This window comes from Hemiscyllium ocellatum, chromosome 12 (assembly GCF_020745735.1).
Source record: "Hemiscyllium ocellatum isolate sHemOce1 chromosome 12, sHemOce1.pat.X.cur, whole genome shotgun sequence".
In the NCBI taxonomy this organism is placed as follows: Eukaryota; Metazoa; Chordata; class Chondrichthyes; order Orectolobiformes; family Hemiscylliidae; genus Hemiscyllium; species Hemiscyllium ocellatum.
The window spans coordinates 51,767,296-51,781,215 of record NC_083412.1 but is presented as its reverse complement, the minus strand read 5'-3'; the positions used below and the strand labels follow the sequence as shown (position 1 = coordinate 51,781,215).

General features: G+C 39.3%; 1 protein-coding gene across 5 annotated transcripts in view; it reads right to left on the bottom strand.

The window, feature by feature from the left end:
• sytl5 (synaptotagmin-like 5) overlaps positions 1-13,920 on the bottom strand; it is a 183,023-nt gene that overhangs the window by 41,872 nt on the left and 127,231 nt on the right. For all 5 annotated transcript variants that reach the window (XM_060833536.1, XM_060833533.1, XM_060833535.1 and 2 more), the window contains 3 exons: positions 10,282-10,397; positions 6,266-6,386; positions 4,051-4,185 (listed from right to left, as the gene is read on the bottom strand). In XM_060833536.1, the coding sequence (XP_060689519.1) occupies positions 4,051-4,185; positions 6,266-6,386; positions 10,282-10,397 (372 nt within the window). The remainder of the gene's footprint in view (positions 1-4,050; positions 4,186-6,265; positions 6,387-10,281; positions 10,398-13,920) is intronic.

Here is a 13,920-nt window from a genome sequence, read left to right as displayed (position 1 = left end):
CACCACCAATTTTAGTATCACCTGCAAACTTACTTACCATACCTCCTATGTTTAGATCCAAATCATTTATATAAATTACAAAAAGCAGTGGACCCAGAATAAATCCTTGTGGCACATTGCTGGTTGTAGGCCTCCAGGTTGAAAAGGCAACCCTCCACCACCACCATATGCCTCCTACTTTGAGCCAGTACTGTATCCAGTACTGTTCTCCCTGTGTTCCATGTGATATAACCTTGCCACACACCTTACTGAAGTCCACCACTCCGCCTTCATCAATCCTCTTTGTTACTTTTTCACAAAACTCAATCAAATTAGTGAGAGGTAAAAGAGGATTCCAGTGAGGGCATGTTTATTGCCATACTTAGCAATGGAAGAGGGGTATAGTCAAAAAATGGGGTAGTCTATGCGTTAAAGGCAACAGAGAGAGTGAACCCCTGTTGTTACTACAAAAACGGTAGTAAGATTAGGTCTGCCATCTGCTATGTGAAAATTGATTGTTATTGAACATAACCATAAACAAGGAATGGTTAAAGAGCACATTTTCTGTAATCATATAGACAGGCTGAAATTAAATGTGATCTGACAGAACAGTGATAAAACTCACTTTGACAAGGTGCCACACAGGAGGCTCCTAAATAAGGTAAAAGTCCATGGTGTTAGGGTCAAGGTATTGGCGTGACAGAAGTGAGAGAGTCAGGATAAAAGGGTCATTTTCAGAATGGTAGCCAATGACTACTGCGGTTCTGCATGGGTCAGGTTTGGGACATAACTATTCACATTATGCATTAACAATCTGAACAAAGGAACAAAGGATCTGAACTTAGAACTTTGTTAGAAGTTTGATAGAAAAATAGGTGGAGGTTTACAAAATCATGTGGGGCATGGATAGGATAAATAGACAAAGTCTTTTCCCTGGGGTCGGGGAGTCCAGAACTAAAGGGCATAGATTTAGGGTGAGAGGGGAAAGATATAAAAGAGACCTAAGGGGCAACTTTTTCACACAGGTGGTGGTATGCATATGGAATGAGCTGCCAGAGAAAGTGGTGGAGGCCAGTACAATTGCAACATTTAAGAGGCATTTGGATGGATATATCAAAAGCAAGGATTTGGAGGGAGATGGGCCGGGTGCTGGCAGGTAGGACTAGACTGGGTTGGGATATCTGGTCAGCCTGGATGGGTTGGACCAAAGGGTCTGTTTCCCTGCTGTACATCTCTCTGATTCTATGACTCAATACTGCAATCTGGAGTGGACAGGCTGTGAGTGTCTGCACATATAACGACCATGAGATTGATTGCTCCCTTTTGCTAAACAATGCTTTTCAACTCATAATCAACTGCAACACTCTTTTATTTCCATCTATAAATAGATCATCAATGGTTTAGTGTCCAAGCTCATTTTAGAGTTGCATCTTCTTTCTTACTATAGTCAATCATATAAATTGTTATCTCATCATGATTTACATGAATCTGATTATAAAACATTTCAACCACCCCAAGGTTCTGTTTACACAGTTTACATTATTCATAGTTTACTTTGACTGACGTTGCACCATATTGAGAATTGTTGGGCACTCTGTGGTTGTTGGACAACCCATGATAATCATTTTCACATCACTTCTTAGCGTGAGTAAGATCAATGCTGTGTGTTCCTTCTGGATGAACTGTCAGGCATCTGACAGTAGAAAGTCAGGGGTGATCTGTTCCTCTGATGACAGTGCCTCTAACTTCCTGTCCCTTAACCAGACTTTCTGCCTTGGCTTAAGGCTGGCAGAGGTTTTGCCCTGAGTGTAGAGTTGTAGAGCTCTGTTTTTTTTTTCTATCCTAGCTTTATCTTCTTGTAGTCTTGAGAGATTACGTTTGGTTTGAGGTTACATGCTAAAACTGGATCAACCATTTTTAATCTCCTCATTAAAAAATCCACTGACAAATACTCAATGGTGTTACTCAGTTGAGGAAATCCCATTGTCACTTGGCATCCTTATGCATCAGTGACTTCAGTCTTGACTGGTCTTTCCACCTCTCAATCAACTGAAAGTAGAGTGGAGAAGCTGTCACCCTGTCCCCAAAGTAAACTACCTCGAACTTGTTCACAAATTGATAACCATTGTTGAATAATCATTCTTCCAGTAAACTGCATTTTATAAAGATCCATTTCATCATTCTGACCATTGAGTAGACTGTGATAGAAATGAAGTCTTGCCATTTCAATCTATCTTGTTGAATAATCAACCAGGATCAAACACATCTTCCCTCTAAAATTGAAAAAATCCATTGCTAGCCTTTCTCTTGGCCTTTTTGGGATTCTCAATGAGACCTTTGGTTGTGTTTGCACTTACATGTGTAGGGCACACACTTGGCATAATGAAAATGTAATCTTGCAAGTCTTTTAAAACATCTTGTGCCCTGGCTCTGAACTTTGTGGTACCTAGATGTCCCCAGAAGAGTTTGTGTAGGATTTCTCTTCACAGTAACTTTGGTGTAACCATATTATGGTCATACAACAATAAAGCTTCCTTTATTGTCAATTGCTGTTTCTGTTCATGGTACCTTTTCAACACTTTCCCTGCTGGATTTTTAACCATTTTTTTGGACAAAGCTGTCTGACCTTTATGTGCTTCTAGACAGATTATTGGGCTTCACCAATTTGTATAAGTTTGCCCTCAGTTGCTGGTAAAGTGTTGGCATTGCTGCAGAATAAGACTCTACTTATTCTTCAAGAATAATACCCTCCGCTTATGTTCAATCCAGTGTTGCTGACATGACTGAATACACCATTACATGCTCCTTGCCTGGAACATAGACTAATCTGTAGTTGTATCTCATCTACCTAAGCCTGAACCCTGTATGGGCAAAAGCATTTTTAAGATTTCATTCAATCACAGTAATACTACCAAAGTCTTAAGGTTTGTCTCAACTGGAATTTCAATTAAATGATGTAATTTGTATATCTTCCACATCCTTATGTATCTTATCAGAACACCATCAGCCTTTTGGACTTACAGCATTCAAAAAATGTGCTGACTTTATGGTGCTGCTCCTTCACATGCAAGATTGAAGCCTCTCTATTCCTGAAACTGCCACTTCATACAGAGCCCCCACTGTGATCTCATTGTGTCACTTCCACGTGATAAAACTGTTGAGATAATAACAAGGTCTCCAGAAGAGCTGCCACCCTATGGACTATCACAATTGACTAACTAGGGTGAGCACTTGGGTTTTTCATTCTTATCATCGATTTCCTCCCATCCTGTGTTTCTATTCTTCAGGGTAATGAGGTTTAAATTGAGGCTTTGAAGTCTTCTGTGGTTCTTTTCCTCACACTTTAGTTTGTTCCTATTCTGTAGGCCTGTAATGGAAGCCTTTTGAGTCTTTTCTCTTTCTTCACAGTCTTCTCTTTGTCCAGCTTTTTTCTAAGTTTTCTGGGGTCTGGGCCTCCTGCAGAATCTTCCCATTGTTTATTATGCTGTATTTTGAAGTCCTCTGTAGTCCTCTCTTTGCAGCTGTGCTCTCTGCGCTCTTTTAAATTTCAGGTCCTGGCTCTGGAGGTTTCTTTACTAGCTGCTACTATGCTTTTTCTTGTTCTTTAAGCCAGTGCTACTACCTGTATATTGAGATACTGACCTGGAGTATCTCAGGCCGTGTGTGTCTGCATATACACTGTGCCTGAGGCTGCTTGCTCTTTTTCATTAACTAAGGTTCTTCAACTCCCTATCTACTGTAATGCTCCTTTATTTACATCAGTGCACAGTAGGCTATTAAATACAGTTCTCTAGCGTAGCATTAAGCAACAGATGCTTCCTCTACACTGGTGCCTTCTCTCTTACTTATGTCAGAATCATGTGGCTTGTTACATCATGACTGACTTCATGAATCTCATTCTACCACATTGCACACCTCAGTGCTCATTGTAATAAAGTTTAGAAATATCTAGAGAGACTCGCTTCTGAAGCAAATTAAAGATTCAGCAGAACTCAGTCTTCTCTTCATTGTCAGATGTAAACATATCGTTAAATCAAATTCCACCCACACTGCCCCAGAGGAACACATTACCTGCCAGACAATGTTGCGGATGGTATACTTTCCATTTCAAAATCTGAACCTGCCAAGCTGATACTTTTTCCATCCTCAGATGAGGTATCGATGCCCTGACCATTCTGTACCTTCTGATTAGACTTCCCTTGTTTTCTGTCAAGATGGATAAATAAGAACATAGTTACATTTTGCATAATTCACAATGGTGAGGGACTCAAGAAGTGGAGAAATTCACAGGATTGCTGTCTATTATTTTGGTGAGTTTTAATGTTATTTCATACACATTCTGTTTTTGCACTCATTAACTGATTTAATAGAAATTTAGATTTTTATAAACCTTTCAAGATTCAATCCTATATTCTAATAAAATTTCCTGGTGAAATAAGTCTTTTACAACATTCCTCAGAGGGATCTGTCTCCACAGCTGGTAGCTCATTTAACAAATTGCAAAAATACTCTAGTGTCGATATAATATTTTTTCACAATCACCAAAAGTCTTGAGGGGTTTGCAGTTAGTTAACTACATTTTAAAAGTAGTCACTGTTGTAATCTAGGAAATGTAGCAGTCAACTTATGTACAGAGAACCCCTCCCCTCCCCACCTCCAAACATCAATGTGATAACGATCTGATAATTTGTTTGCATGACGCTGAATGAAAGTTAAATATTGGCCAGGCCATTTGGAATAAAAGTTCACTCTTCCACCAAATGGTGCTATAGGATATTTTGCATTCACCTCAGAGGACACACAGGGCCTTGGTTTAACACCTTTTCTAAAAGGTGGCACCTTTGACACTGCAGCTGTCCCTCAGTACTTCACTGGAGTGCCAACCCTGCTGTTTGTGTTCAGATTTTGGAACAGGATCTGAATCTGAATATGTGACCCATAGGCAGAAGTGCTACTAACTGGCTGACATTGTATATAAGATGAATGGGACACAAGTCACAACCAAAGACTGACCTGATCCATAAATGGGGAAAAACAAATTGATCAAAATAAATTGAACTGTGAACTCTAGAAACTTAGAGATGTTCATCAAGTGATTAACAGATGTAGACTGAAACGGGGACAACTATTGAAATGAGCTTAATGCATGACAATAGTGCAACTTAACATATTATAGCAAGTTAATTTACCCTCAAAAATTATGTTTTGCAAGCATTTTTCATTTTCATTGTCAAAGTGACGAGGAAGTTCTTTTGATCTGGTCACCATGACTAATTTACTACCTACCTAGCACTTATGCAATCACTAACAGTCATTATCCTGGTCATGTTTGGATTTCATAGAGTCCATTTGCTGACTATGTTCATTATGTTCTGAATTAAGTATTAATTATACATTTAAAAGCAAAATATTGCAGATACTAGAAATCTGAAACAAACACAAGCAATACTGGAGAACCTCAGCATGTCTGGCAGCATCTGTGAAGAGAGAAATAAAGTTAACTTTTATGTCCAGTACGATTGATGAGTGTCATATCGGACTCCATACCTTTTCAGTGTTTTCTCCCCACATTAGAACAGGAAGATAAGAGAGTGAGCACCTGGGTAGTGCTTTATATTGTGTAACCTGGACTCATCTCGTAAGTTCTAAGCAATTTGGCTAAAAGTACCCTCCAGCTGTACATCTCTTGCTGAGTGACACATTCTGCCTTTTCAATAAAATCAAATAATACAATTATTTGACTGGGACAATATCTAAATACAGGATTCAATGCTGAAAGTGAACAGATCCTCAATCCTCATTCCTGATGAAGGGCTTATGCCCGAAACATCGAATTTTCTGTTCCTTGGATGCTGCCTGACCTGCTGCACTTTTCCAGCAACACATTTTCAGCTCTGATCTCCAGCATCTGCAGACCTCACTTTCTCCTCGAAGATTTTAACCTACTGCAAATCGTCTTGCAAGGATGCCTTCCTTGAAGAAGCTCTCTTCCTCCCCCTACAAGGATTTCAGTGAGTCCCTCTCTCACTGCACCCCCCAGGTCATCTCCTCTGCACAGAAGCTCTTCAGCCACGTTCTCAAACAGACCCGCTACCACAGCCACATCTCCTTCCTCATTTTCCTCATTCCTGATGAAGGGCTTATGCTCGAAATGTCAAATTTCCTGTTCCTTGGATGCTGCCTGACCTGCTGCGCTTTTCCAGCAACACATTTTCAGCTCTGATCTCCAGCACCTGCAGACCTCACTTTCTCCTCGAAGATCCTCAAGGCCCCACTGTTAACTTACTTAATCCGTTTGAATACTTCAGGAACCACTTTTTTCTCATTTCTGGTTAATGTGGAGGTCCTTGAAGCTTCATCTGGATTTTTCTGATTTGGTTTTTCCTTTGGTTGGTCAGTCTTGTCTCCTAATTAAGAAAATGTAAAATCAAATTATTGTATTTTATGTTGCGCTAAAAATAATAAAGAAAATAACATGAATAGCTTTAAGAATATTGTGTAGAGTGGGTTTTTTTGATTATATGTTGTTATTGATGATATATAAACAATTCTGGTCTCCCTGCTATAAAAAGGATGTTGTGAAAGTTGAAAGGGTTCAGAACAGATCTACAAGAATGTTGCCAGGATTAGAGGGTTTGAGCTATAGGGAGAGGCTGAATAGGCTGGGATAACGTTCCCTGGAGTGTCCTGGCCTACTCCTTCAATGATGGTGCTGTTGGTGATGGACAGTGAAGTCCCCCACCCACAACTTTATGTACCCTTACTGGCTCTATGTATTCTCCAGGTGGTTTGTCTAAGGTGCTTTTAGTTCCTGAATAGCTGGTGGCCCTCCAAATGTCAGATGCTCTTCGAGATGGGACCTTCACCCTTAAAGATACCGAAGCCTCAGTGGCAAGTAATTGTCAGCCTGTTGGTCATTTGGTGTTTCTGAAAATAGCCATAGTAGAGGTGGGCCTGGCTTACCCACCGGCGATCAATTCAACTACTACAGCCGTTAAATTCAGCCCAATGTGTGCATCTACTTAACCAAATTTTAGTAAAGCATTTTATAAGGTTCCCCGTTCAGAAAATAAGGAGGCATGGGATATAGAGAAATTTGGCTGTCTGGATACAGAATTGGCTGGCCCATAGAAGACAAAGGGTGGTAGTAGTTGGAAAGTATTCAGCCTGGAACTCAGTGAGCAGTGGTGTTCTGGGGCATCTGCTCTTTGTACTTTTTTAAAATGATTTGGATGAGGAAGTGGAAGGATGGCTAAAATTGCTGATGACATGAAGGTTGGAAGAATGCTGGATAGTGTGGAGGGCTGTTGTAGGTTGCAACATGACATTACCAGGATGCAAAACTGGGCCAATAAGTGGTGAATGGAATTCAACCTGGAAAAGTGTGAAGTGATTCATTTTGGAAAGTTAAATTTGAATGCAGAATACAGGGTTAAAGGCAGGATTCTTGGCAGTGTGGAGGAATAGAAGGATCTTGGGGTTCATGTCCATACATCTCTCAAAGTTGTATGGTGTGGTGGCTTTCATTAGCTGAAGGATTGAGTTTAAGAGCTGTGAGATTACTATGCAGCTCTATAGATAACTGGTTAAACCACACTTGGAATATTGTGCTGAATATTGTGTTGACTAATATTGTATAATGGTTACTTAATTTCGGAAGCTTTAGAGAGGGTGCAGAGGAGATATACCAGGATGCTACCTGGACTGGAGGACATCTTATGAAGTAGGGTTGAGAGAGCTATGGCTTTTTTCACTGGAGTGAAGAGCGATGAGAGATGACTTGGTAGAAGGGTACAAGATGATAAGAGGCATAGATCGAATCGATAGCCAGAGACTTTTTACCAAGGTGGAAATGGCTATCATGAGGGGGCATAATTTTAAGATTATTGGAGGATGGTTTTGGGGAGATATCAGATGTTATTTCTTTACACAGAGAGTGATGGATGTGTGGAATGCACTGCCAGTGGTAGTAGTCGAGTCTGATACACAAGAGACATTTAAGCGACTTTTGAATAGGCACATGGAAGATAGTGCAATGAAGAGTATGTATGTAAGTTTGATCTTAGAGTAGGATAAAAGGATGGCACAACATCCTTTTATCCTACTCTAAGATCAAACTTACCATTAGAGAGAATGGTAAGGGATAAGATTTATGAACATCTGGGTAGGAATAACGTGATCAGGGATAGCCAGCATGGTTTTGTGAAGGGCAGGTCGTGCCTCACAAACCTTATTGAGTTCTTTGAGAAGGTGACTAAGGAAGTGGACGAGGGTAAAGCAGTAGATGTTGTGTATATGGATTTTAGTAAGGCGTTCGATAAGGTTCCCCATGGTAGGCTAATGCTAAAACTTCGGAGGTATGGCATTGAGGATACATTAGAGGTTTGGATTAGGAATTGGCTGGCTGGAAGGAGACAGAGGGTAGTAGTTGATGGATTATGTTCATCTTGGAGTGCAGTTACTAGCGGTGTACCACAAGGATCTGTTTTGGGACCATTGCTTTTTGTTATCTTTATAAATGATCTAGAGGAAGGACTTGAAAGCTGGGTAAGCAAGTTTGCGGATGACACAAAAGTCGGTGGAGTTGTGGATAGTGAGGAAGGAAGTGGTAGGTTACAGCGGGATATAAATAAGTTGCAGAGCTGGGCGGAAATGTGGCAAATGGAATTCAATGTAGCTAAGTGCGAAGTCATTCACTTTGGTAGGAATAACAAGATGATGGATTACTGGGCTAATGGTAGGCTACTTGGTAGTGTGGATGAGCAGAGGGATCTTGGTGTCCATGTACACAGATCTCTGAAAGTTGCCACCCAGGTAAATAGTGCTGTGAGGAAGGCATATGGTGTACTGGGCTTTATTGGCAGAGGAATTGAGTTCCGGAGTCCTGAGGTCATGTTGCAGTTGTATAAGACTCTGGTGAGGCCTCATCTGGAGTATTGTGTGCAGTTTTGGTCGCCATACTATAGGAAGGATGTGGAAGCTTTAGAACGAGTGCAGAGGAGGTTTACCAGGATGTTGCCTGGAATGGTAGGAAAATCTTATGAGGAAAGGCTGAGGCACTTGGGGCTGTTCTCATTGGAGAAGAGAAGGTTTAGGGGAGATCTGATAGAAGTGTATAAGATGATTAGGGGTTTAGATAGGGTAGATACTAAGAACCTTTTACCGCTAATGGAGTCAGGTGTTACTAGGGGACATAGCTTTAAATTAAGGGGTGGTAGGTATAGGACAGATGTTAGGGGTAGATTCTTCACACAGCGGGTTGTGAGTTCATGGAATGCCCTGCCCGTATCAGTGGTGAACTCTCCTTCTTTATGGTCATTTAAGCGGGCATTGGATAGGCATTTGGAAGTTATTGGGCTAGTATAGGTTAGGTAGGATTCGGTCGGCACAACATCGAGGGCCGAAGGGCCTGTACTGCGCTGTATCCTTCTATGTTCTATGTTCTAACATCACGTGCCAAAGGGCTGGTACTGTCCTGCGCTATTCAATATTCTGTGTTCTATGTTTAACCAAATCAGACAAAAGCATGAATAATGGATGATGTAATGTCTGAACCAGAAAATATCCACTGGAATATTGAGCTTAGTGTCAATTCATGCACAGTAAATGAAATAATGAAAAGGAAAGATTGCATTAAGCGAAACTATAAGATTTTCTCAAATATTTAAAATCTGGAAGAATGGAACTCTGCACATGTAGAAAGTAATTTTTAGAAATGTTGAGCTATAGGGAGAGCTGAACAGGCTGGGGCTGTTTTTCCTGAAGCGTCGGAGGCTGAGGGGTGACTTTGTAGAGGTTTACAAAATTATGAGGGACATGGATAGGGTAAATAGACAAAGTCTTTTCCCTGGGGTCGGGGTGTCCAGAACAAGAGGGCATAGGTTTAGGGTGAGAGAGGAAAGACATAAAAGAGACCTAAGGGCAACCTTTTCACACAGAGGGTGGCACGTGTATGGAATGAGCTGCCAGCGGAAGTGGTGGAGGCTGGTACAATTGCAACATTTAAGAGGCATTTGGTTGGGTATATGAATCGGAAGGGTTTGGAGGGATATGGGCTGGGTGCTGACAGGTGGGACTAAATTGGGTTGGGATATCTGGTCGGGATGGACAGGTTGGACCGAAGGGTCTGTTTCCATGCTGTATATCTCTATGACTCTATGACTCTATTTGACATTAATTAATGCTTACCATTGAAAATCATAAAAGTGCATGAATGCTGTAATTGATTATATCTAAACTTTTCTGGTGACTTTAATCTGTACCTGTTAAGTACAGAAAAACACCATGTCCAGTATATCTTACCTATAGGTTTCCTGATGATTGACTGTTTGATGAGATCAGATCCCATTCCTGATGCAGGTTCAAATCGTTTTGCTCTCGCTTCAAAAAACCACTCTCCGGTGACAACCCGCAGCTCTCTGTTTAAAGAAAGAACAACATAATAGCAGCCCTATATAAAAGAAAGAACCCATAAAATTTGTTGATTTTCCATTTTAAAAATTCTTGGTGGCTTTTTGTATTAAACATTGATAACAACTAATTAACTAAATCTGGCAAATAATTAAATGTTATTTATTGATTCAAGTTTTACTTGATATATTTTTAAACACTGTTGTTTATAATACGTGACAATATTAAAACTGATTTAATTCAAAAATATACTATAATATTGTATCTAACCTTGTTCTGTTATATTTATGATTACTTTCTTATTTTGATAATTTATTTTTCATTTCTAACAAACTCACCCTACAAACAGCACATGAAAATATGCAATGATACATAAACTTTTTATACAAGAATATTATTAAAGGTTAGATGGCTAATAAATGTTTCTCTCAGCAGTAGGATTTCTGTTTTAAAAATTGGAATCCAGTACTTCCTTCTATTAGGAGATGATTAAGATACTGTAATGAACAGATTAAATCTTACCCAATGAGCTGTAATGCATTAGTCATTAAAAGGCATTAGTAATTGTTAATCATGTTTCCATGCAACCAATTCCTACTCATTATTTTTATGTAGACATGGTCTGTAGATCATGTACCCTAACACTCAGTTTTATACTTCACTTTTCTACATTAAATTCATTTATAAGTTCAGTTTATTTGATATTAATTTTCCAAAAATCTTCTTGAATAATATATATATTGTGCATATTTGCAGAATTATTATATAAAAGACGACAGTGGAAAACTGAACTCATTTTTTAATGATTACTATTTTCTCTTGAAGGGCTAAAGTAAAATTACACCTTTCACTTCATTGCCAACAAAACAATGGCATAAAATAAATAATATTGCTAAGAGAAAGAAACAGCAAAAGCGCAAAGAATTCTTAATTCAGCTCTGGATGCAATAACAACTCATCAGAGCTGCAACCACTGATAATGTACTATACGTTTAATATGACTTTCGACTATGCTCCAGGAGTAATGGTAAAAACATTGCCTCCTGACCTAGTGATGACAGCATAATAATGGAGCCATCCTGACAGTGTTCCCTCCTCCCTCGCTCTGCCTTCTCATCTCTACCGTCTCAATCTCTTTCCTTTGACTGCTCCCTTTTATTCTCTTACCCACTGCTTCCTTATTTTCTTTCTTTCTCTCAACTCTTGTCCATTACCTGCATCAAACATTAGTCTTTCTAGTTTCAGAATACCTTTTCAGAAGTGCAAATACACACACCTTAGAAATAAATTGTTTGTGCAAAATGTTGTTTTTATATCTTTATCACTGACTCTCTTGATAGTGGATACGAACTTCACTGAAATGTTTTCACACTGTTACCTCATGATACAAATTTACAGAAACTTAAAGACAGTTCACTCTCCTACTTCATAAGAGTTGTTTTTTAAAAATCCTCACAATATTTACGATTTTCCTAAATGGATTTGATTGAGATAATGTTTCACCTCTCGAAAACTGAAACATCATAGCCCCTTTATAAACTGCTCTTTTTTTCCCATTTTTTCTACCTATCAACCTCTGCTGTTGCACCTCCTACTGTGCCTCATGGCATAATTGAATTCAACAGAGCAATAGCCAGGGGATACAAAGGACACCTATCTTATTCATTAGACAAATTCATAGAGATAACCCAAAAAGAAATCCTCAAATCAGTGTAAGTGAGAAATGGTGGATCTGGAGAAAACTAAGCAAAATATTAAAATTATTTTCCAGGTTTTAAAAGTTTAACTGTAAAAAAACAGCAATGTTCTGAACAATGAAAAACTAACATTAAACCTGGTTGAACACAATGTGTTAGCAATGCTAACTCTAGGGAAATCCTTATAAACAATTCACAGCGAGCACAGAAGAGAAGCTCATATGGTGAGCAAACTGAGTATTTTTAAAAACAGAAGCTATTTACTTAGTTTTAACCAGATTATCAAAATACAATTAAATAAATGAGATTAGAATTAGATGGACAAACTATATGTTGGGAATGGAGGATATGAGATGTTGTGAACAGTGAGATTGTCCTGGATTCTCTCAGACACAGGAACTCACTCTGGTTAGAGTCACTCAACTCTGTCACGAGCTGGAATGAGAGACAGATACACCTTAAAATAAAAGGGAGGGAGAGAAATTTCTGCCCAGTTTATTCAGAGGAAATCATTGGCCAATGACAGTACAGATAGAAGGTGTTATCGTCAGGGAGTCAGCAATATGGAACTTAGGACAGGGTGAAGGGGTAGCCCTACAGATTTGTTTTTTCCCAACAGATATATATTTACTGCTTCAGAGAACAATGAGAAAGAGAATGCAGTGGACAACCAAAATGCATACTAAAACACCATGGCTCAGCAGGTAAATGGAGATGAGACTGTAAAAAGTTTGATCCATTAACCTTGTAACAGAAGAGGGGTGAAGGAAATACCACAGGTAAAAATTCGGGAAATGATTGAAAAAAAAGTCATAGTATCAGGAGGAATTCAACTAACCCAAAATTAATTGGTCGGAGAGACAGATAAAAAATTAAGAGAATTGATTTCCTGTGATTATGTACAGGACTCTGTTATAATTCAATATGTAAGAAGTCTAACGTCCACTTATTGGTCTAGATAGACTCAACTGGTTATGTACAGCTTAAAGATAACCACTTGCCGGCAGAAGGTAAGGTCAGGAGGCAACACTCCTGACCTTACCCTACACACAGCTGGTACAGTACAAGAATTGATTCCCATGCAGTTGGCTTTATTCTGTACCACTCTCTAATCATCTAGTCAACTGAGCTACTTACGCTCTCCATATTAATAGCATGGTTTAGGATAATGAAGAAAGACATAAATATGACAAAGTACAGGACAATGGATTTGGGAAAGCAGATTGTTGAGAAACTAAGAATGAAATTGTAAAAATTTCCACACAATGAAGCCAAACAGTAATGGGTAACATTCAAAATGAGGTTCGATGGAACTCAGGAAACAAAACTGCTCAAAAATTAAGAAAAACTGATCACCAATGAGATAGCTTGAATAAAAAAGAACATCATGATATCTCTGCATGAGTTCCTCAGGGCAGTGTTCTAGGCTAATCCACTATCAGCTATTCATCAATAACGTTCCCTGCATCATAGGATCAGAAATTGGAAGAGTTGTGGATGATTGCACAATGTTCAACACCATTCGCACCTCCTAAGATACCAAAGCAATCCATGTCCACATGCAGCACAACCTGGAAAATATCTAGCCTTGAGCTGATAAGTTGTTAATAGCATTTATGCCACAGTAGGACCATTTCCAGCAAGAAAGAATCTAATCATTGCCACTTGACATTCATTTACATTACCATTGCTGAATCCCTTACTATCAGCATCATTGACCAGAAACTGAATCGGACCAGCCATTTAAGCATGGCAGTTAAAAAGCAGGTCAGTGGCTGGGAGATCTGCAGTGAGTGACATACCTCCTGATTTCCCAAAATCTCATCACCTAAAA